General features: G+C 45.8%; 1 protein-coding gene and 1 long non-coding RNA gene across 3 annotated transcripts in view; both read left to right on the top strand.

The window, feature by feature from the left end:
- Window positions 1-25,313, top strand: part of LOC142391332 (uncharacterized) — a 397,679-nt gene that overhangs the window by 287,113 nt on the left and 85,253 nt on the right. The gene's annotated exons all lie outside the window — the stretch shown is intronic.
- On the top strand, window positions 1,402-24,949 carry LOC142391582 (TSC22 domain family protein 1). 2 transcript variants are annotated; one of them, XM_075477429.1, is made up of 3 exons: window positions 1,402-4,158; window positions 20,225-20,276; window positions 21,831-24,949. In XM_075477429.1, exons 1-3 carry the CDS (start codon window positions 2,153-2,155, stop codon window positions 22,092-22,094), a joined length of 2,322 nt encoding a protein of 773 aa, XP_075333544.1. In that variant the 5' UTR covers window positions 1,402-2,152; the 3' UTR covers window positions 22,095-24,949. The 2 variants fall into 2 exon arrangements, with proteins under 2 accessions (XP_075333544.1, XP_075333545.1); XM_075477430.1 differs by lacking the exon at window positions 1,402-4,158 and adding an exon at window positions 19,529-19,863.

The following is a 25,313-nucleotide window of genomic DNA, read 5'->3' as shown; positions in this document are numbered from 1 at the left end:
GGTGGCTTGACTTTGACTTGACTTGCCCAAGAAAAAATTACTTGGGACTTACTTGAGACTTGGTCCCATCTCTGCTCGGTACCCATCAGCTGCTTCATGTGACCCCTGGGACAACCAAGCCCAAAAGGCCTCCTTTTGCAGCTTGATAGGTTTCCTCGCTGCTGGTCTTCCAGCCATGACAGGCACGACAACGTTCAGGCCACAGCTCTTGGAATGCTGCATCCGCAATAGAGGTCCTGAAACATGGTGCATTTAGATTCCACGTCCCCAACTTTCACCAGCATTTGAGAAAAATAGAAAAGAGAGAAAAAAATTAAAGACCCCGTTGGACTGGATGCTCCCTTACAGACGTTCTCAGTTCAATTCAATTGTTACTGTTGCTTTTGCCCAGCTCACACTGCACCCGACCTGGAATTGGCTCGATTCCTCTTCGGACTGAGTCCGACCGAGCCCCAGGAGCCAACACTCGGCCACCATGCGCTCGCCGTCTTTCCGACTATAACGACTCTTCCCATATTCGTGTCTTAGACATTGCTTAGAGAAAATGTAAACGGTGTCACAGCTGAGACACAAACCAGGCGTAATACATTTCATCTTGTGGAAAATGTCTGTGATATTTCCCGCGAAGGACAAAGTACAGTTACTGCTAAGTTTATTATAAAATCATTGTACCTTGTGTTGTACTCGTGCTCTGTTCTGGGATCACTCTAATATAACAACTAGCACTCATATTGTTAATACTCTCATCCATTGGGTTTTGGATGATAATTAGCTTGAGTGCCTTATTAAAACACATTTGAAGTGTTATTAATGTGTTAGTGAGTGAATGAAGTAACGGTGACATTTGACCTTAGAAAAAAAAGAACGTGTCTATGATGTTATTTCACTCAAAAACCTCTGGTAGGGTCTTCAGAAAAAATAAATGAGAAAAATTCTCAACACCCTCCTAATAAATCTTAATATCCTTGTCACACCCTTGTTTAACTGATGCTGAATGATTATAGTTTGCATGGAAATTGTGATATTTATTCATATATGTCACATATTAGACATATAAATGTTGTACAGTCTGTGTTTTGCTTTGATCTGCTTTGGCCTTTTTATTTACTTTATTTTTGACAAATTGAAAATTCATTACTAATAGGAAAAAAGTCCCGTATTTATGAGCTTTCTAACGTTTGATTCAATCACACCTCATGTCAATCACACAGACAGGTAGTTGCCAAATACAGAAGTCTGACTTTATTATTTATGTGGGAAAAACGAATAAGAGTTTTCGTGAATGAACGATCGTCTAAAATCCGATGCAGTTTTAGAACCCGAACGCTGCGTCTATCTGGGAAAAAAAAAAAAAAAAATGGGCAGGCTTGCGCATGCGCAGCTGTAGTGTTTGCGTTCCTCCTCCTGAGACTGTCAGCCCGTCACTGCCGCTGCTGCTCACCGGCAATGATACAGCAAACACAGACGCGGTAAAAACATACTGAGATGGACTTAGTGAGCACTTTTTATCACTACAAAGACGGATACTATTTAGACAACACTGCTCGTTGACAGTTGACGGGTGTTGTTTTTTTTTTCAGTCGGGATCATTTTTTGTGTCGGTGGGAGAAAGAAGAGTAATCGGCCAAGAGAGGAATGGATGCGACGACTGATTTCCTGCGACATACACCGGCCAGCTAAGAGGCTTCCACATTTACTCGGAAGAGTGGGATTGGGAAATATAATTATTGGTCTCTAATTATTTACCACAATAACACCCGAGAAATATTCGTAATTAGAAGTAAAAAAAAAGGTAAACAAAGCTCTAAAGAGCGTGGCTAATCGCTACCGCCGACCCAGCTTGCAGCTATCCAGCGGCTAGCTGAATTTTGCTGTCTTTATTTTATTAGCTATGTTAAATATTGTCCCGATGCTGAACTTATTCTTGTGTTAAACAGACGGACGGTAGCCATAGGCTAGCCTTTCAGCTGCACTAAAGTGTGGAGCGCTGAGCTTGATTTAAAGGACATAAATCATATGACTTGTCACCTATGGCTGGTTAGTATCGCGGTACTGCAGCTGACCCAGCTAGCTAGCTAGCTTCTGTGTTAGCGAGTAGGTAACTCAATTAATCGCCTGCCAAACCTTGGCATTGAGAAGCCTTACGGTAAAGATGCACCACCAGGACTTTTCCGGTGACCCGCCTGGGACCGGGAGCCGCAAAACGGCTTACCACTACAGGAGGGGGAGCAGCGGCGCCTCCGGGAGCGGCGCGGCGGACGACAGTCCGAGCCAGGCTGGGTCCTCTTCTCCCGCACCTCATCACCAGCCTCAGGCGGCCGGAGCTCAGATGAAGAAGAAAAGCGGTTTCCAGATAACAAGTGTCACCTCAGCGCAGGTCAACGTCAGCGGCAACAACAGTTTAGCTGATGACACGGAGAGCTACGACGACATGGATGAGTCCCACACCGAGGACCTGTCCTCCTCTGATCTGCTGGATGTGTCCGTGTCCAGGGCCACGGACACAGGGGTGCCGGAGAGGAGCTCCTCTGATGAGACGTTGAACAGTCTCCACGGGGTGGACACACCTGGACTTGCGTCACCTAATGAGCCTCTTCAGCCTCATACCATTGCTCAGGGGTCTCAGCAGCATTCCTCTTTGGTGAATGGGACCGTGCATCACCAACAGCATCCTCAACAACACCGGCATCCCTCTGACAGCTTGGCAGGAGGAGAACCACCACTGTCCGCTCTTCCCATCGCACCCATGGATTCCTCCAGCCCAGCCATGGTTTCAAATGCTGGTCCCAGTCAGTCCCAGAGGCCACCAATGTTGGATAATTCTAAACCTGCAGGGGTGGCAGGTCAACAAGTAGCTCCTGTCATTGGTGGGGCAGCCACTGATATACACGTACAGGGCAGTGTGAACATTTCAAGTTTGTCAACTGTTCCTGCAGCTGCAGTCCCCCCCTCAGGACCTGCAGCCTTTGAGAATACTACTACAAGTGGACAAGGGACTTCTACTGGGGGAGGAACAGGCTCCCCTGCTCCTGCCCACGGCACTCACACCCAGCACACCCAAACTCAGACAGCCACTGGCTCTCGTTTTCGGGTGGTCAAACTGGACACTAACTCTGAGCCATTTCGCAAGGGAAGATGGACATGCACGGACTATTATGAGAAGGAGGTTCCTCATCCAGCTCCGTCTGAGGCACAGAAAGCTGCAGACTTGGCTGCAGAGGGTGAGGCCGGTAACGCTGGGATCAGTTCGGGGGTACCCGCTGCACCGCCACCTCACACGCTGCAACACTATCAGCTGCCGAGCCAGGACTTCACCAGTCCGCAAAGCATGCAGAGCCCGCCGCAAGCACTCACACAAACTACTCCTTTAAACTACGGGTCCCCCCAGGAGGCTGCCGGGACTGCTCACGTGCAGAAACCAGTGGCTGTCCCTGCAGCAACACCACAGGTTAGTGTAGGTCAGCCTCCTCCAGTTCTACCCCAGCAGGCCCAACCCCAGGAAGGCTACCCCACACCTCAGCTCCAAGCAGGTGGGGTCATGGCCCCAGGAAGGGTCCGACAGCCAGACTTTATCCAGCCCACCGCTCCCTTTCAGACACAAGTCCAACCTCCGCTTCCACATGCTGTAACAGGAGTCTCCATCACGCCAGGCGTATCGGCGCAGCAGCCTGTCGGCATTACTCCACAGCTGCAACACCAGGGTCAGGTAGCTCCACCCGTGCCATCAGCTTATACTGCAGTGCGGCTTCAGGCCCTTCCCACTCAACCTCAGCCCCAACCACAAATCCAGCGTTTTTCTACAGGCGCGGTCCCCCTAGCCTCCACACATGGAATTCCCTACATGCCTCTGACTGCACTACAAGCTGACCTTCAGCCCCTCCTCACCTCAGGCTCCAACATCATCCATTACCCCGGAGGAGGAGGAGGAGGAGGCTCCATTAAGAGCTCCCAGCTGGAGGACGCCCAGAAGCTTCTGCTCCAGCACCAGGGCCTGCTGGGTCTGCCCAGACTGGGGGCGGCAGCAGGTGGACAGGGGGCTGTGGAGGGCAGCAGGACTGTTGGCTCTCTGGCCCAGATGGGGATGTCTGCTGAAGCCAGTGCGTTCATGGTCGCTGCTGCCGGCCTCAGGAGTCAGCACGCTGAAGGAGAGGAGGACAGGTGAGAAAAGATGTCCTCTTCTGTTCTATTTATTATGAAGTAAACTCTGTTTTACAAGCGTGTTCTTTATAGTTGAACACACACACACACACACAGTTCATTGTTGTCCAGCTGGTCTTTTAATTGCTGAGACAAAACACAGTGAATTCTACTTTTTCTACCCCGCACAATTAAAACAAGAAATGTGCATTCAGGAGTCTCATTATGTTGTTTCACTGAAGTGTGTTATGCCACATGGCCAATGTAGCTCTGCTTGCAATAGCCCACCCGTGCAATTGACCTCATTTTGTGGTGGATTTCTGATCTAGAAGCACAATGTCACATTTGCTGGATCCCCTAAGGTACCCCTGGCAGCCCTCAGAAGATTGCGAGTTAAAAACAGCTCACTGGACACGGCTATTGTAAAACGTCCATGTCTGGCTCAGGAGCAGTGGAGCTGTTGAGTCACTAAGGGAGATGGTGACTCAGCAGATGTGTTGCCCGGGTTGACCCCCAACCGTCACACGTGTATCTCGATTGCCTTCAGTAAGACCTTTTTCTGCTTTCCTGCCTCGTGACATCCATCCTTAGCCGTTCGGTCTTCTATTAGCCCGATCGTTTGTTCCAACCTTGAGAGCGTTGCACGTTTGTTTACATGTAAAAAGTATTAAAGGCCGCGTAATCTCCAAAAATTGCACGGATTGGTCTGAATTGGGTCAACGTCCTGGGAAAAACTTACCCATGTCTTCTGGGGTCTGAGCGGGATTAAAGTTGTGTCGCATGAAATCTGATCATTTCAATTCAATTCATTTTTATTTATATAGCGCCAAATACAACAAATGTCATCTCAAGGCACTTAGATAGTAAGTCCAATTCAAGCCAATTGGAATTCAATTAATTAATAATAATCATAATTCATAAAATAATCCAATTCGTTCATATAGAGCCAATTCAAAAACAATTTCCTAGCTAAGAAAACCAACAGATTGCACTGAAACTTTTTGTTTTTCGGTCCAATCTCCCGGCCTGAGCGTGCCTGAGGCGACTGTGGAGAGAAACGACTCCCTTTTAACAGGAAGAAACCTCTGGCAGAACCAGACTCAGGAAGGGTGGCCATCCGCCTCGACCAGCTGGGGTTTGAGAAGACAGAAAGGGGGGGAGGGGGCCGCGGCGGCGGCGGCACTGTAACACCATTCAAAGGATATCTGTTGGAACAGGGAAACACGAGTTAATGACCACAATAATATCACATATACATAAAGAGAGTAAAGTGAGGAAAGGTGTGACAGATGAGGCCCCCCAGCAGTGTAGGCCTATAGCAGCTTAACTATGGGATGTTTCAGGATCACCTGAGCCATCCCTAACTATAAGCTTTATCAGAAAGGAAATAGTTGATCGACACTGACTGTGGAGAAATGGAGCGCTGTTGTTTCCGGTGTGCAGCCCTGTGCTCTCGTTGAGCTAAAGTCGTGTTGTGTGCGCCACAGAAATGCGCCCAGGGATCCAGAGGACGTTCTTCTGACTGCTGTCAGCCGCACACCGGGAACCTATTACAGTGGAAACCGCTTATAGTGGTCACGGATATAGTAATACACCACTTATATAGATCAAAAGGCTTGGGACAGAATCATTTCTATACAAATGCTGTTTAAATAATTCGTTTATAGTGATCAAGAAATCCGCTTATAATGTTCATTTTTGGCCATTTTATGAATGTAAACATGTGCAAAAATAATTTTAAAACTACGTGTAGCTATTTTGTGTTTTACTCCCTTGATTCCTTTCTGGACGTCTGCTTCTGCCTCGCTAGCTAACGAGTTGACACCGGGCAGCAAGCGCGCGAATCATGGCTGGAAGTCATTTTCTCTGAATGAAAAACGTAGTCTCCTCGAGGCGTATGACAAATTACCAAAAACGAGCCAACGAGATGCTGCGGCGAAGCTTGGCACCGGCGGCACAGCAAGGAATAAGTTACGTACTGTATTTGAGTTAGCCTACAGTATGTCTGCGCACTGCGCAGTACTGTAATTAAACTTGCATGATAATAAAATTCAGTAAATGCTGAAGCTATCCGTTTCATTTAACTTTTCTCATTGAAAAACGATACAAGTGGCATTTAGATGATATCCTGCATAAAAAAAAAAACAAGTGAAATACCTGTAATACAAATTCGGTTTTAGTAATCAACCGCTTATAGTGTTCAAATTGGCTCTGGACCAACGTGATCACTATAAATACGACCACGTGCTCGTAGACATTGCTGCTTTTATTTATCCGTTGGTAGTTTAAACATTTTCCTCGATAATTCTTAGCGATCGAGGGGATTAAACGTCTAGAGGTTTGAAGCAAAAGTTTGCAGAGCGCATGGATCCTTTTTAAAGTTTGACATTAGCAATAACATTGTGGGTTTTGGCGAGCGCCGCGTGCCGGTCTAAGTTGAACGGTGGAGCGCCTGCAGACTTGAATTTGACGTAATGGTCGCCGCAGACAGCACAGGACTGTATCCGTGAGGAGGCATTTGTCACCGGCTGGCGTTACCCCATCGAGGCTGTGTATATCTGTGTTGTGCGTCTGTCGATGTTTCTGGCCATGAATGAGCCACTGTCCTGCAGCAGCGAGTGTCTGATTTGTTTAAAGACCAGTTATGTCCAGTGTTTTTTCTCTTTGCTGTCATTGCTTTTCTGTCCACTTCTTTTTCTCTGTCAACGTCATTTTCTTTCTTGGCTCTGCTTTCCCCTACCCTTGCCACTTTCTTTCTCCTTTAAGATATTTCTCCCCCCCATGCATACTTCTTTTTGTGTCTGTTAATAACATGTTTTTTAATAGTGTCCAGTCACATGCCTACTGGTAACGCCGTTAGCCTTCGGTTGCAGAGGGCACAGTGAAATGAGCTGTAGTGGGGACGGGTAAAGCCACCGTTCCATTTAGTTAATGTCACGAGTCATCAAAAGGTCTGCTACACTTTGATCTTTTGGGTGCAGCTCTGATGGGAAGGTTTGTTTAGCCAGAGAGTTTGATGTGTTTGCACATTTAGAACGTACCAGCTGCATTTGTTCTTCCTTTCATTAGCGGTAGCCCGTTGTCAGAATCCACTTTGGCTCTTTAAAGGCCTTTAAAGGCCTTGTTAAAGCAGCAAAAAATTTTTAAAAAACACCTGATCTTGGACTGCTGCCAGGTCGTAAAATGGCAACGCCATAGAGGGTGTGTCTGTTTTGCAGGATTCTGCTCGTTTTGCTTCCACCTTCCTGCTGCTGGTTCTCATATCTGTCAGTCATATTAATTAGTGCTCACAACAGGCTCCCGTGGCCCCCTGGGGCAGAGTCGCTGTCCCACAGGCCAACGTCGGGATCGTTTGATCTTTGCATGCAAGCCAACAGGGGAAAGGATTCTTGTACCTTCTCATAAACACACCTGCACCTCAAGCAGACTATGCACCTGTCATCTGTGCCATACTTACTGTACATGCCTTTCTTCTTGTCCTTCAGCAGTGGCTTGCAGAGAATGACTTGGTGTCATTATTATTTACTACAAATACGGTGTATAAGATGGTCCAATTCATACCTAGTTGTATAGGCTGCGATTAATTTTCTTTTAATTATAATCTAATCAGTGCTATAAGGGTGAAGACCTAAATTTGTGCCTCACCGCGTTATTTTTCTTTGTTTCAGATAGAATGTATCCACAGCAAAGGCAAAGGCAAACTTTCCGAAGCATTTATACGTGACGCCAGTAGGTAAACGCTCATGATCATTTGTAGGGAAAAAACATGGCGATAACATGCATTTTGCAGCCAGAATAGCTGGAGTGCCTTATTGCATGTCGAGTGTTTCTTATAGGGACTGTTGTTATGTGTGTGACTTCATCGTTTGGAGCTGCAAAAGGGGAAAGTGCAATCCACTGACAGTGTGCCCATAAAAATCTGCCTGCGGCGTTTCTTGGGCTCAGCTTTTTTATTCTTTTCATTCCAAAAAGTTTCTTTTGCGTTCCTCTGCACATTTAAGGCCTTTTTTTATTATTTTTTTTTTTTAAGATCAGCTGCAGAGTCGTGGGTTTCAGTGATCGTTAATCAATGGAAACCGCTTTTAAACGGTAAACAAGGAAGTCAAAGGTAGATGTCAGGGTGTGGTCCTTTTTTCTTTTTTTTTTGCGCTTTTTTGCGTCTTAAGAGATAAGACTTGCTGTTTTGATAAAGTTACAAAGAGCTCAGTAGTTTCTACTTGTTTTTTTTTTTCTATTACGAGTTGTTCTACAGCCTCTTTGCTAATACTTAAAAATCACATGAGTTTTTAATCCCAAGGGCTTCCCCTGCAAAAAGCTAAAGAAGCATTTGAGCTGCTCAAAGTGGCCGTGTAAGTTGCGAGTAATGCCACGGCAAACATTTGGGAATCGCTGCTGGCGTGCACGCACCCCTCCATAATGACTGCACTGTTTGTACATGTCTGACACACACGGCAAAGAAGCCAACGACGAATGACTCATCGGCTCTAAAGTTTTTTATTAGAAATGATTGGCAGTCGTTTACAAACTGAGGTCACAAAACCAGACGTTTTTCCAATCAATACGGGGTCATTTTAAGATAAAAGATTGAATAAACAAACAGCTTTCTGTCAACAAGTGATGTCTATTGATCCCTCCTGGAGAATTATATAAATATGACTGTCATTAATGATTGTTTAAAATGTCCAGTTCATCTATTTTTAGGAATTTGTTCTGAACATGTCCCAGCCTTAAAATGTGTCCGCTCGGCATCTTCATGCACATTAAATTTTGACCCAGGTTTTGTTTGATTTAAAGTTTGAAAGCAGCTTTTGTATTTGGCTCTGACACACCGGGCGGCGCCTTCTGTCTGTCAGCAACAATAAATCACACCCGAGGCGTTGGCGAGTAATCTGCTGATTAGATTCGACATGTAGTTATGCTTTAGCTGAGGCATAAACTTTAGACGGGTCGTCCTCCCCGTCATGCTGTTGTACCGGCATTTTTCCACAAGGTGGCAGCCTGTGCCCAATAATCCTCCCAAGCGTTTTTTTTCTGACAGCTGTTTATGTAACCATGATGTGCTTTTGAGAGTCACTGACCTAAAACCGGTCTTGTAGCAAACTGGAAATGTCTTTCTTGCACACAGTGCATGAATGAGAAACTAATGAGGGGGTTTCACTCTCCTCTGTGTAGATATGATGAAAAAAATTAAATGATAAAAGAAAAAGATATAAATATACACGGTGCATGTTTTGTTGTCTTATCAGCATGGTGCTGACTGACAGTTTTTTCACTTTGCATATTGAAATAATATGCAAATTATTATGTTTTTGTACTTGGCATTATATATGTGCCAGTAGCCACACTAACTCTCTAGAGCAGAGATACTCATTTTGCGGCTCCTCAAGCTTTAATTGGCGGCTCGCACTCGCATAGTAGTTTATAACAATATGGTAACAATAACAATCATTTTTTTTCAAATAACATACAGCCAATACTGCACAGTATTAAGTATTTTTATTAAGTTTGTGTTTTTGTAGTATTAAGTATTTTTATTAAGTATTAATGAAGGCTTAATGGTGTTTCCTAAAGGGGGCACACTGTTAAACCTGGCAACGCAGCCCGCTTAAACCACCTCACACCTGACCGCAGTGCACACTAGCTCCTTTAGCCAGCGCGAGATGCAGGCACAATGGATCGGTTTTTGATTAAAAAGGGTAAAAACAGCACAAAAACCAAACGAAAATCAGCATGAAGACGCCAGAGAGGGGACGAGCAGGCAAACGTCGGGTGTACCGCGAGATGCAGGCGCAATGGATCGGTTTTTAAATTAAAAAAAAGGGCAAAAACCAGCACAAAAACCATGCTCATCCTGAATGTCTCACTATGATTACAACAACAAACTACAAATACAACATGAAGAAAGTCAAGGACATGCACGCCAGCTTCCGCTCATCCCAGTATTAAGGTAAATGTGGTCTGAATTGAAAATGTATCGGCTGTGTTGTTTCCTTTTTTGTGGGATGTTTTATATGTAGAAATGTATATTTGCAAAAGGGAACTTTAGTATGTTGTTGTAAAAGTGGCCCTTCCCTTGATTTTGCTGCCAATGTGGCTCTTGTGAAAAAAATAGGGAGTATCACTGCTCTAAACAATATAGGGCGACCACTGGCAGAATGTGTGTCACTATCTTAAGTCAATCGCTGTCCAATATGAGAACTGCCTCTCCCTCTATCTCTTCCCGTGTGTGTGTGTGTGTGTGTGTGTGTATATATATGTATATATATATGTATATATATACACACACACACACACACACACACACACACACACAAGAAATAAATGTAGGTGTGCATTGTCACCATTCATCGGGTGATCTATATTGACTAATTTGATTCATCCTCAACCAATTTTTCAGGAAGTTTTGCTCGTTTGAGTGCACATATAGTGTAGTGGTAAGATTGCCACCTTTCATGTGGGTGACCTGGGTTCAAATACCCTGCATGAAAGGTACGACCCTGCCTGTTTTGGATAAAAGTGTCTGCCAAATGTATAAACATAGACAGTTTACTCTCTGTGATTATTTTTCCTAAATGTGTAGAATTGCTAGTTGCTTAATTTATTTACAAGCTAGTTGATATTTGATAAAGATAGACTCGGCCACTTCACGAGACATTCATGATAAGTTCACTTCTGCAGGTTGCTCGGATACCACCGCACAAACGCTGTCTATCTCAAAGAAATAGTTTACACCTTAAGTAAGTGGTTACAAATGCCAGTTGTAACCAAATGCACCAAGATTCGACCAGATTTTGAGGTTTTATAGAAACCTATTGTTTCCAGAAAATAGGCTGTGGCAGAACAGCAGTTAATTGGCCGATGTTTGACATTTTCTTTTGCCTCATTTTTGCACATTTTTAAGCAAACTGCCCAGAGTGAGGGGACAGACCTCAGTCAGCACCATCAGGCCTGAAGGAAACGCTGTCTAATGATAGTTGAATGACCTATTTTCTCGTAAAAGGCGGCTTTATTATCTGCTGTACGGGACCTTTTTCGGACTCGTTTAACGTAATTCACGAGTGCTATGTTGTGCTCGGGAAGAATTTTTTTTTTAATATATAATAGTAAATTATTCTGCGCATTATCATGCTTTCATACGGGCCAAAGTCTTTAAACCTGTTGTTGTAGCTCAAGACTGTGCTGCAGCCGCACATCTGGCCTGCTACCACCAGAAAAAAAAACAAAGGAGCGGCCGCCGGAAACCACATTTAAGAAACGTCCCCTCGGTTTGTTCCATCCATCCGTTTTGACGTCTTTTGAAGCAGAATTTCAAACAAACACACACTACCCTGCCCTGCCCCCCCGAAAGAGATGCTTCACAGTGAGGAGGAAAAGTAATATTTCAGTGTAAAGCTCCTTGCGACCTTTCCCACTGGTAAAACACTATCGGATCACCGCATGGAGCCGCACGCTGCAGAGAGCCTCAGGCCAAAGCTTCTGGACCGCCGCTGTGCAGATCCCCTCTATTTAGATAGTCAGCTCTCTGGCTGCAGATTCATGTTACCGCGGGTGACGTTTCATGATGTCAGCGTTCGTGTAATATTCGCTTATTTGCAGTGAGTGCAGAGGCTGCAAATGTAATCCTCTATGCCCGCGTCCTACGAAAGCGTTTTGTTTTTGTGTGTAATTTGCACAACTCATCTTTATCCAGTCTTTTTGGTATTTTAATGTAGCACTCGTGACTCGCTAAATGTGGAGGCTGAGAGGTTGTCTCTGTCATAAATGTCATAGCTTCCTCCTTGACGGGGGGTCGGTGTGAGATTTCTGAAACCGAATACCCCATCCATCAGGAAAGCAAGGCCCCGTGAGTTAAGCCGCGGAGATATCGGAGCTCGCGGGGGTGTCTGGTTGTTTTTCGCCCTGCCTTCGCTCCGTTTCATGACTCATATGGCACAGAGGCTCGGTTATGTAAGGCGGTTGCGTGCGAAGGCGGACTGATTGACTTACGCTCCAAAAGAGCTTCAGCCCTGAACCTGTCTGCGTTTTAGGGCGTTCTTCCTCTGTGCGTTTTTTTTTTTCGGGCAGAGATCAGTGGGGATGGGGGGGGTTATTCTCTGCTGCGAACAGGTAGAAGGTTGCTTTTATATGCTACCTTGACTCACTCCTCAGGAATTATACCTCAAAAACTAAAATGACTGCACTTCCAGATCCAGCTGTGTGATTCTAAAAATGTTGTTTACAGATGCTTGCAAGTCCATATTAGTAAAAAACACGCTTCCCTTTGCTTGTGTGTGTGTGTGTAATCTGCTGTGGCTCTCCGTTGACCAGAGGCCAGAGATAAAAGCCTCCCAAACCGGATTCTGCCAGTCTGCAAACATAGCCGCACGCACACGCACGCTGGCTGATTCAGTAACACACAAACAAGATGCACAGACCCATGCAGACACGCACAAGCGATACTGTTAGAGAAGTGATGTGGAAGGAAACTGGCGAATTACAGTACGGGACGCGAGCAAATGGAGGAGAGCCAAAAGAAACGCAAGGAAAGAGAAACCAAGCGCAGGAAGATATTGCAGCGTGAGAAGTGGAACAAGACCGATCTGCTATAGGCTGATGGATTCCAGCTGCGCGGTGGCTTTGGTGGAGGTTCCCCTGGTCGCATCTGTGGCTTCTTTGTGACGCCCTCTTATATGCATATGTTTCCTTGCATATGTTCACATAATTCACAGTCGGATCTGGGTTGTTTTTTTTTGGGGGGGGCCCACACACTGCGGCCTTTCTTTCAAACCACACAAGCATTATTTACACTCAGCTGGACGCTTTTGTGAGGGCGAACTCGGATAAAGGGAGCTAAAAGGAGGGAAAACCACACATTTATCCCAAATGCACATGAGGGTCAATGCTTACAGAACATAAAGGGCTTGTTTTTGTATTTGTCTTTATCCAAGTCTGCCTTCCTTTTACTCAACATTACAGTGCATGTAAACCCCCCCCCACACACACACACACACCCACACACTCTCTTTTTCCTTTTATGATCCCTGTGTCAAAGACTTGGAAACGGTTTAACTGTTCATCTCCTGTAATGCACTGTTTGGATGTCTCTGCAGTGCCGCAGTTAGGTTTTTTTTAAAGCCACAAACTTTAACTTTAAATCCAGGTGTTGCTTTCCTCAAACGTAGCTGGCACTTTACGTTTTTAGCCACGATCTAAACGCCACATTTTGTTTTTCTCTCTGGCTCACCGTCATTCGACACATTCGCCCCTTTTGTAAACCATCCAGGGTGTGGCAGAGATGCGCTCCACCCGCCATTTTTCTCTCCTCAGATTGGTGGAGATGTTGCGGATTGGGGCGCCGTTAGAGCTGAAGAGAGGGTTCAAATAAGCTCCGCCTCTACAGCTTGGTGAAAGCTTTTCGTGGCGAGTTTCCGCAGCCTCCGCGGGAAGACTTTACTTCGCCATTAAAGGGACATGAAGTCGAGTATTATTACAGAAACTCTGCCTTGTAGCCTCTTTGTTATTCTCAAGTCTAGAAACACGGCTAGCTTTAGCATTTTCTTTGGGTAATCAGTGGCTCAGCCTTTCGTACGGGCCACAGACACAACATCAGGACCTCAAGGTCTGTCATCATTGGCTGCGCCAATTCTGTCCGGTGATTGGCTGTAAGTAAGCTCCACGTCGGACTAGTTCCAAGCCTTTTGTTCCAAATGTGCATCTGCGCGCTGAGCCCAGACCTGCAAGTACACAATGTACAGACGTGTAGGACGAAAAGTCGTCCGTTACTGGTTCGGCCTGACAGCTGTTCCATCCCATATCGTCCAATCGTCAGTGCTTCAGGGCTCTCATTTGCGGCCACTTGCTGTTTTTTCGTGGGCTGGTGAAACTTACAACTAAGAAAAGAACACGTGACCTACAGCTAACGAGGTTAATAATTCCCCCCCCCATGGCTTTGTTGGTGGGTCGCCTCTCTCCTTTGTTCTCCATTTTTGTCCCTTGCTCATCGACTGATGCTGCTCTTTTCCCTGCTGACTTACAGTGTTTTGGGGTTTGATGTGAGGTCTTTGTCTGAACTGCCATCTAGCTCGATCCCCTTTGTTCAGAGTAGTGCGTGCAAGCGCCTGAGTGGGAACCAGCGTGATGCTACATGTGAGGCGTGCTCTTGCAGGAGCCCATACTGCGGGGGGGCGTGTCCCGTACGCATCCGCCGCCGGGGAGGGACAGCGTGCCTACAAGCCTTCTTGGTGGAACACTCTCTCTTTATTTTCGGGAAGCAGAGGTGCTCGTGCATTTTATGGGCAAAGTCGCTCCTTACCACCATCGCAGGCAGGATTTAGCAGGAAAGGAGCGGAAGGATGTGAAGGAGCGAGAGGCTGCAGGTGAAAGGGAGGGGCTTTCAGAGCGAGCTCGCAGGGTGTGTGGTCAAAAGCAGCTCATCCTATTGGACGAGTCCCTCAGATATCTGTTGACGGTTTACATAACAACAGAAGGGAAGGTGACGTGACTCCTCATGCAGTGAGATCACAGCCCCCCCTCCCTCCTATGTCTTCTCTCATGCATCCAATCATCTCAAAGTCTATATGTGATCCAGGCTTTGTAAAGAGGCAATCAGGAGGACTTAACACACAAACGCGCGCTCCCGCTGTATACACACTTTCTCTCCCATCGCCGTCCTACATATCTCCATTCTGGGCTCCATTATTGCTCAGGCTCCCCCCTATGTGAGGCGCCCCGTCAGCTTAGGGGAAGCAAGGGGTCGGGGCTAGAGGGTGCAGTGGTGGAAGCGCTGTTTGCTTTGAGGAGGGGGTAGGGGGGCTGTTTTTGGTCGGAGTGTGTGTTTTCAGCCTCAATGAGAGAGAAAGGGCAGGCGGGGGCAGGAGCAGGAGCAGCAGTGCGGGGCCGGAACGCCATGGCCCTAAAACTGCTCTTCTGGGAGCTGGAGAAGCATCTGAAGAGGTAATGACGGCTGTGGTGTTGTCACGTTGGGAGTGAAACAGGGACGTCAAAGGGCTCCGTCGTGATGTGTCTGATTATTGTGTCTGTGATGGCATTTAGTTGCGTGTGTTTTTTTATTTTATTTTATTATTATCTTTTTTCAGAGCAAAGAATGTACAAAAAAAACATTTTTAATTAAACTTCACTCTTGCAATCGTATGCAGTACGAGCATCACGGCACATCACCCTCAGCGTGTTCCAACTCCTGTTCCGCTGCCCTGAAGGGCTGCGTTTGAGGACACTATGTTCCCGCTATCGCACATGGCTGCGCGTTGAGCTTGACTTTGTGAAAGCACGAGAGCGTGATTTATTGATGCTTCCAGCTGTGTTTGTGCCTCCAAACCCAACCATCGGAGACGAGTGTCCAGTTCCTCAAGAGATCCACTTGACACCGAAAGTCTCCAATGTCCCAAATCCAGTAAATCTGAAATGTATACGGCGCGTCCCACTGTTTTCCCTGTACCAAACACCTACATTTGGATCTTCCTCTAGGGTGTGGAACATTTGTCTCCTACTGTTCTCTTTGCATAAGCATACATGTTTACAACATGTCACGGCTCATTTCACAGGAAAAAAAAGCAGAAGTCGCTTCAAACGCTAATTTCCAGGTCTATAAAATCCCTCATTCCTTTCGAGGGGAGCTTTACTGGAGTTTGTGACTGAGCTTCAGGAGGTAATACACAAATATACCGAAAGGTTACAGGTGCTGTCTTCTCCTTAGAGGGTGGGGGGGGGCTCCCTTTTAAAACTGAACTCGCACGGTGACACGCAGGCCTCTGACTGAGCTCGGCGCCACTGAACTCCCCCGGGCAGGGACAGATATAACTCGGCTAAGGTGCTTACGGCAGGAGCAGGTGTCTGAGAGGAGCTCAGACACAGCCAAAGATTGTATTGCTGCTGGATAGTTGCTACTTGCTTGGTATCTTCCCATGTCCACACCTGAATGTGTTAAAATGGTTCCCTTGGTTACCTTAAAATCACGAGTAAAATTGTGATGCCGAAAGCCACGACTGTTTATGGTTGGAACAATGAATGGATGAGCCAATCTATTCATCGTAGCCAAGTTGGTCATGAACTATTGTGATTATTTATCTGTTTTTTTGTATTCCCCAGGCAGATCAGTATCGATAAAGCATGAGGGTGGTCCTGCTCTACTCTACAGAACACACTGTTCTTATACCTGTCAGTCAAGCAGCCCACAAAAATGACAAATCTGAGCCTTTACTGTTTCTGCAGTCTGACCCAATCTTCTCCCACCGATGTCTCATTAGCCGCATTCGCACTGTATGAACCTTTGGCAGTTCTTATAACCTTTTAATCCACGGGGCCGTTTTTTCCCGCATTCCCACATACAAGAACTCGGGACCACGGCCCTCAGTTCCTATAACCATTTCAGCTCCTTCTCCTCAGCTGGGGCTGTTCTGGTTTCCATAGGAACACATCTGACGGAGGTGTTTGGTGGTCGGTAGCTCCGCCCCTTGTCATGCTGTCAGGCTGAAATGTTTCCTCATACGACGCGGACACAACCTGCGCGTGTTTAATAAGTTAAACTGACGTGTGGTCTCCTTTGTCTGCGGCGCTCTGCTCTCCTTCCTTCATGAAACCAAGAAGTATGGCCTGCGCTCCATCCTTCGTCTCCTGACTCTCTCTGTGAGCTCTTCCAGCCTCCATGTTAGACGCCCGATGTGATCGTCCATGATTAATATCACCATCATGCAGACCATGAACACGGTGGCCTCCCCGCTCTCCATGTTAGCTTCTTTGTGGTGTTTTTTTCTTCTCTCCTTATTTTTCGCGGGTTTTGTTTTGTTCTGTTTTGTTTTGTTGTTGAATGTGGTGCTAAAGTAACACGTCACTGTGGCAGACGGCTGCGCCGCATCAGTTTCTATTAAGGCTCTAGCATGGTTGCTGCGTCTGCTAGCGCGAGCGGTGTTGATGACGTCACGATTTCGTGCCCGCCATGTATAGTGGCGCAAATCGATGCGCCAGTCGTTGCAATTTTCTCCGTCACAGAGGTGGCGCTGCTACATGAAGGTTACCGCTACTCTACAGCCACGAAGGTGGAGAAGAAAACAATGAAGAGCAGGAATACTGTCATAATTATACTGCTGCAGTATTCAGATCATTTTAATTTTTTAATTCAGTTAATAGAGGTGAAGGTCTGAAACCCCCGGCATCAACAGAGTCTCTGCCCTCTTCTTTGCCTTCACGTATCTGTCCCGTAGCTTCTTCCACACATTCTTACAGAACTCTCCCTCTTTCCCCAAAGTTCTGCCCATCTCTGTGCACCAGTTTGGGGAGTTTACCCTGTGCTGTTTCACTGCAGTTTCGTACAGCTGCTGTACAAACGCACCTCCTCACTGAGCCTGGCCTCACAACAGTCCATCCGGTTTGTTGTTCTCGGCGCAACCAAGTTACAAAAATCGACTGGTGCACGACAACGCGCTGCACCGTCTTTTCAAGGGAAGCGCCAGGCCTGAAACGTCATTTTGATTTGACGTCACGGTGCGACACCGCGGTGACGGACGCGTCAACTATAACTCCGGCTTCAGGGTCCTGACTCATGTGCGAATGCAAACTGAAACAGTTCCCCTGGAGAAGGACAGTTCTTAGAACAGCTCTGTCCGAATGCGGCTATAGTCTGACGTCAAAGCACGGAGGGCGTTCAAACTTCTTGAGCTTAAAGGGGAACTCCGGGGCATTTGAAGCGCGTTTCCATTGCTAGAGGTTGTCAAATAATGATAGTAGGACACAGAGAGGTGCAAATCTGTGCTCCCTGTGTGGAGATAGCGCTGTTCGCTCAGCCTGTCATGCGAGGCTAATACGTGGTGGCTAAGGGGCAACTGCTAACCCTTCCACGTAAAACAACAACTTGCACACTGTAGAAACGTCACACCACTTTATAAACCATCCGACAATAAAGTCACAAGCCTTACCATCAAAACCATATGCATGGTTCTCACATTACTGGCATGGGGACGTTACAAAACAACTTTATAAACAGCATGTAACTCACCGGCTGGTTGTAGGCTCGCGCATGTGAAAGCCCAAAAGAGTCGATGGAGGATACTCCCATATACAAAACAATTATCTTCTCTAGAAAAACTGCGTTCAAGTATTTAAAACATTACAACAATACATGCCCAGTAATATTGTTGTAATGTTTTAAATACTTGAACGCAGTTTTTCTAGAGAAGATAATTGTTTTGTATATGGGATTATCGTCCATCGACTCTTTTGGGCTTTCACATGCGCGAGCCTACAACCAGCCGGTGAGTTACATGCTGTTTATAAAGTTGTTTTGTAACGTCCCCATGCCAGTAATGTGAGAACCATGCATATGGTTTTGATGGTAAGGCTTGTGACTTTATTGTCGGATGGTTTATAAAGTGGTGTGACGTTTCTGCAGTGTGCAAGTTGTTGTTTTACGTGGAAGATTTAGCTCTTGCCCCTTAGCCACCACGTATTAGCCTCGCATGACAGGCTGAGCGAACAGCGCGATCTCCAAACAGGGAGCGCAGATTTGCACCTGTCTGTGTCCTACTGTCAGTATTTACAACCTCTAGCAATGGAAACGCGCTTCAAATGCCCCGGAGTTCCCCTTTAAACGACAAAGAAAACCTAGGTCATATTTGTTTTGTCCAAGTGGCACCTATTGGGTGCCAATATAAATATTAGGCAGGTTTCCTCACTACCTGTTTTTAAACCTCATTTAAGGACACGTCTGTTTTCCCTGGCATTTTATTTGACACGGCACGAGTACAGCTCTGTACTTTGTACGTGTGTTTCATGTCTAATGTGTCTTTTCTTTTGTGTCCACTTATCTTTTAATTATTCCAGAGTTAGCACTTTGGTCAGCTGTTGTTGTTTTTAAATGTGCTTTATGAATAAATTGGATTGGCTCTCTCTTCGCACCCGTGGTGTTGTTAGTTTGCCTCTGATATCTGGACGGCACTTGGACCAGTTAGTTTTTCTGCAGGGTCAAGCCATGAGCTAATGGGATAATGTTTCACTTAAATGACATCAAGTCTGTGTGTATGTATCCTGCTGTGTGCTTGTCAGCACTTACGACCAGTAGGGAGAGACATTGCGTCATTTAACAGCTCGTGATCGCTAACCAAAGACCTTCCGCCGTGATTTGAGGATAAATCCAGGCAAGAAAATAGTTTTTATGGAGTTTTAGTCCAGAAAACGCAGTAAAGGGTGAAATACTGTGTGTCAGTTTAGAGTCTCGCTCGTTTAAAGTCGTAGCTACAGCTCGTTTTCCCTCCACAAGTTTGATGCGGGATTTTATGCAGGACCGTGCAGCAGGTACAGAGATGCTGCATGTATTATTACAATGAGGAAGCTCTCCTCCAATCAGAGACGCTCGGTATGCTAATGAGCTCGCTGCTCTGCCAATCGGGCGGCGGTGGGGCGCATTAATTATCCAGAGAGGGAGCCGAAGAGCGCGGAGCTGCAGCCCGCCGCCTCAGTCTTTTGTGAGCCCTGTCCCGGCTGCCAGCTTCGCGGTCGCCCCGGAGAGGAGACCCGCTGTCCCGCGTTCAATAATGCGCACTTTTTGCTACTTTTATACCGCTGGATTTCCAGTTTTTACAGCCGAAGAATCGCCTTCGGGGGTTTTAATGGGCGGGATAGCATGAATTCCCAATGTTGCACAGTGGCGATGGACCTTGGCGTTTGTCAACTGAGGAATTTCTCGATATCGTTTCTGTCCTCTGTGCTCGGGAAGGAGCGCGCATCAGTTGACAATAGGTAATGTATCTGCCGGCGGTGCAGCCGCTTTATTCCTCCACATCGGAGCCTGCAGCTTTGTTGCATCGATCTCCATTTGCTTTTGCTTTTGCTTTGTTGCGCACGCAAATCGTGATTTCTTCTCCCCCCCCCCCCCAAAAAAAAAAAAAAAAAGATTCGCTCGTTTTCCTCCTCGTGACAGCCTCAAGCGCACGAAAAACCTTCGCTTTTTTTTTCTTTTTTGTATCTACATCTATGCAAAGGGATAGTCCCGGCATTAAAACGTTCTCAGACACATTTCCATCCAGCCAGCCGCAGTGCACGGCCAGTGTTGCATCACCCGGGCTGACTAACCGCAGCGCTTTCTCTCTCTGTCCTCCAGCTCTTCGGGTGCAAGTGTGGTGGCCATCGACAACAAGATTGAACAAGCAATGGTAGGCGACTGTTTTTCCACCCTTAACCCTCCATTGTGTTTGCACAGGCTCCGCGTGCATATGCTGCCTCTGTTATGTAACCCAAACATTGCTGTGCGCTCCCATTCCGCCTCCTCTGGCTTTTGCTGGTGTACTTTTTATTTTGTTGCACTGCGTTTGAAGGGGAGATCACCGGCATTATGTGTCCTCTTCATTCAGAGGAAAAACTTAGATCGAGAAAAGTTTTTGTTTGTTTGTTTGTTTGTTTGTTTGTTTTTTTTTGCAGAGCAATGAATGGAGTGCCGGAAATGAAGCTCCAATGGCGTAAATTGCCAGTAAAACATTTCTGCACCTGCAACAGGGGCTTCCTGCTCTATCACGATTTTGATCAATGACCCCCTCGGGCTTGTTGACAATTTAATGTTTCACACGCCACCCTCCTTCCGTTTCTGTGCACAGTGCCCTCTCCCCCTCAGCCTCTCCGGCCGTTGTGTTGCTAGGCAAGCAGCGGGCTCCCCTCTGCGCAGTATAAATAACTCGGGCGGTGATTGGCTCCTCCCACTCCGGTGCGGGAACATTTTGTTCCTTCGCTGGGGCAGGGAGGAGGGGCGGCTCCACAGTGGAGGGGATGCTCAGATTATTAAGCAAACTGGTTTTGCTACCAAGCATCATCGTGACAATAATCTGGAAGAGTGTTCCCGTACAGCCTTTTTTGTTTTAAACTGTAAAAATCCACCAAAGGGACGCGGTGTCACACATTTTTCTGTTCGTGTTGCATTGTGGGCTGCAGTTTGTTTTGTTTTTATTCTAATTGGGAGTCTCTCGTTATAGAATTATACAAATATGTAATATTTTGTTCGTGTTTGGATGAAGCGCTACAGACAGTCGATTTAGAAATGAGCCCCAAAAATAAAACGGCACATCAAATCAAATGTATTTATATAGCACATTTCATGTACAAACAGTTCAAAGTGCTTCACATAAAATAAAAGCGTTGCAGCAGGGAGTGGAAGAAGCATTAAAAATACATAAAAGAATATAAAGAGAAACAAATAAAATCATTTAAATGAATTTAAAGACATCCTCAAATTTGATTTGGTAGAATCCACCAACTTTTATTTATTTTTATTTTTTCCCTTAAAAATGTTGCAATCATCAGTTAAGAGTCAACACCATCCTGTTTTTTTTTTTTAAATTGATTAAGCCGGTGGTTCTTTTCTTGATACATTTGCTACTAAAGTGATAGAAAATTTACACAATGAAATTACACATTTAGTCTAATTTACAGTCCAAAACCTACCAATAAGTTTAATGGTAATTGTCAAAATTGTCCAACAAAACAGCTGAAATATTTGAGCTCTTATATATGTGTGTGTGTATATACAAATATATATATATATATATATTATTTTTAAAGAAGCATGTAAGATTTGGAAGTATTTGGCCCTCTTTGTGAAGTAGTGAGGACTCTTCTCGATAAGCAGTTTGGACGAGTTGTCTCGTCTCGGTGTTGCAGCAGCGGAGTGGAAGTGCTGCATTATTTCTCTGATGATCTCGCTGTGCCTCTTTCCTCAGGACCTGGTAAAGAGTCACCTGATGTACGCCGTGCGGGAGGAGGTGGAGGTGCTGAAGGAGCAGATCAAAGAGCTGATGGAGCGCAACACTCAGCTGGAGCAGGAGAACAACTTGCTCAAGACTCTCGCCAGTCCCGAGCAGCTGGCTCAGTTCCAGGCGCAGGTCCAGACCGGCGGCTCCCCGACCGGCGCCGCCCAGCCGCCGGGCCCACCTGGAACCGCTCAAGCCCCCCCTTCCACACAGAATTCTGGCACATCGGCGTAACGCGGCAGCTGGACACTGGAGAACTCCCCGAGAACGAGGAGGAATGGAATACAGAAGAGGAAGCAGCCTCGCCATACTGTGAACAGACTTAAGCCTCCTCACGAACGACCTATGCCGCCATTTTGGAGGATCACACACTTCAACTGAAGCGGAAACAACTTTCTTTTGTTGCACATTTAATTTAACTGAAAAGACTGTGGAGTTGCCCTGGTGTGTGTGTGTGTGTGTGTGTGTCCCTGCTCCGTCTGCGACTTTAACTACCTGCTTTCAGACAATCGTATTCGTCGTGCTCGTTGTCGTCGTGGTGATAAGAAGGGGGCAGCGCAGAGCTGACGGGAACGCACAGCCAAACGCTCGCATCACTTGCACTGGCCGCAGCCAATCGTAGGAGCCCTCCTGAGCACCGTGGGGGATGTCTTGCCCGTGAAAAGAGTGCCATCGCCTCGCTTCATTCCCACCCGCACGCTGTTTTTTTGGCTCCCTACACTCGTTTTTTTTGTTTTTTGGTCCCATTTGCACTTTCTCCAAACGACGTGGACAGACCTAAGGGACAAAACGAACGATTTGCGGACCCATCTGGAATGGGAAGTTTGTGGCCCTGCGTCCTCACAGCTTTTGTAGATCACAACAGTCCAGGCACAGGCCAGACACAAAACTTGTGTCACACACTCATCGCTCACTTTCAGAACTGTTTTTTTGTTTTCTAAAGTCCACGCCCCTGGCACACTCCCTTCATTCTTGGATGGAGCATTAACTATTCACGCAGGGAATCAGTGTTTTTTTTTTTTTTTTTTTCAATTCCTGAGGGCTTGGACCGTTGTGCTCTCGTCTGTTTCTGTTTAAGCTCTTGTTGATGTAATAAATGTCCAAGTGGTCTCTTAAAATGAGTAACAGAAAGCTGAGTAAATAGGACATGACTGTTTGTTGGTAATGAACTTTGTACAGATTAAAAGTTTCCAATTAAACTTTGCCAAGTGCCTGGTTTCTAACCATAGATACATATATGGAGCTTATTTTTTTTTGGTTGTTTTATCCACGTGTATATATATCTATCTATGGTTTTGCCAGGTTTTGAACTACCTGTGATGTCATAACTCAGGGTGGGAGCAAAAGAGGATGTTATACCTCCACACTAAGATGCTGTCTCTCCTGCAGTGACACACGGCTTTGTACTGTATGTGAACTCTTCTGTGGTCTCTTCAGACTTGACCGCTCAAATGATCTGGACTCTTTACGATTTGGAGAAATGTGTGTGTGTGTTTTTTTTTTTCATGTAAATTCATTTTTCTTTTTCTTTTTTCCTTTCATGTTTTTTGTCTTTTGTACTGCCAAGTGTGTGAGTCGCTCCCAGTGCGACCGGAGCGTGGGACACAATGAGAGACACACTTGGCACAAGGAAAGGAAAATGCCTAGCAAGAAGTGTGTCGATGTTTTTGTGCATGTTCCTTCAGCCCATCACAAATGTGACGTTACAATTGCACTAGACAGTTGCACCTCAAATAAAAAAATAAAATAAAAAACCTGGACTGTTTGATTTCATTGTAGAAACGATGGTCCGCGCTTCACACGCAGGCCTGATGTGATCTTCTAAGAGATGTTTGCTGAAAGACGGACAGCATTTTAATGGCATGTGAGGGGAAAAAATTTAATTTAAGCCGACAAATGTTGGCCGCAAGCAATTAAACAGCAAAATTAAATAAAGCTAGAACAAAAAAAATCCTCAAAGCAACGACGTATTCCTCCCTCTCCTCTTCAACCTCAATCTTCCCGGTTAAACTGGAGCTCATTGGGCACACGCGGAGGCGGAGCGTGATGTAAACAGCATCCATGCGAGAGCCTCTCATTGGTCACTTACGACGAGCCTCCTATAGGCATCCTATGTTGGCCCCGCCCATCACATGGGCCGGAAAACTGCTGGAGAGTGAGCGGACGGGAACATTGGAGCAGCGTCACACAGATTTGAACTCAGAAACATGTGACTTGAGCGCGTGGAAAACGTTTTTATTTATGGTGACACGGCTCCTATTTGGCCAATTGTGTGTGTGTGTGTGTGTGTGTGTGTGTGTGTGTGTGTGTGTAAAGACGGTTGAAATGCTCCTGGAAAACGAACTGAGATTTATCAGTAAGTGGTCGTCCATTACAGAGGCAGGTGCACCTTATCGCTTCATATTCTAAAGATTCGGGGAGCTGAACACATACAAAGCGGACCGTTGAACATCTGAGCCGGAAACCCACATACCGTGCTGTGCAAACTGCGGACTTCTGGGTGTGCTGTCCCTATTATTGTAGGCCTAAATCTTTTTAATCGCAGATGCTTCCATGTACAGTGCTTGCTATTTTTGTGTATGGACGCTGTAAAATGAATGTAAGATAATCAAAACAAGCACCGTTGCTGATTAATATATGAAAACCAAGATCATGAAGTAGGTTATTAAATATATATATATATATATATATTAACATCATGGTGTATTTATTAAGGTAGGGTTTAATGCGGGGACATTTTTATGGGATTTATCAACCTTGTGGGTTAGGACAGGTTGTTTTTTTTGGCATTGATGTATCATGGTAGGAAGGAAAAGTTTTAAACTATGATTGTAAAGTGTATTATGTTGAATATGAAACCATATTAATTGTCCTTTATATCACAGAGCCACAAGCTACCTAGAACAGAACTATGCTCCCATATAGTCGTGTTTGATGTTGTTTTGAACGCACAAAAGGAGGTTTTAGTCAATCAAGGAATCCAAGAATGAGATTTAGTGTAATTTGACTGCTAAACACAAAACAACGCTTAAAGCATCTTTAATGTACCTGCTGCTCTCTCTGTAATGTCAGTAAAACAGTATAAATGAGGAGTTTGATGCTGTGCGTATTCCTTTGAATGAATTCAGTGTTGCTCCCTCCGGGCTAGCTAACCACACACCGTTGGCTTTATGAATCCCATGCGGTGCATCAGAGACTCTGGAACCCTGCATCTACCTCGGGGTGCACCAGCTCAGTGATGATCCTTTTTCTCCCGTTCGGCTGTAAAGTACACGCTCAAATGCGATCAAAATTGTATGATACTTTGATTAAATAACCAGAAACTCAAACTGTGATCTTTTCGATGCAGCTTTAGAGTTTTAGACCGATTGATGTAAAAAGTTACGATAAGTAAAGTGCATCAGTTTGAGAAGTCCTGGGTCAAAATGTAATCACCTGTGCTTTGGAACTGCT

The sequence above is a fragment of the Odontesthes bonariensis genome, chromosome 11, assembly GCF_027942865.1.
Source record: "Odontesthes bonariensis isolate fOdoBon6 chromosome 11, fOdoBon6.hap1, whole genome shotgun sequence".
Taxonomy (NCBI): Eukaryota; Metazoa; Chordata; class Actinopteri; order Atheriniformes; family Atherinopsidae; genus Odontesthes; species Odontesthes bonariensis.
This window is presented reverse-complemented; position numbering and strand designations above follow the sequence as displayed.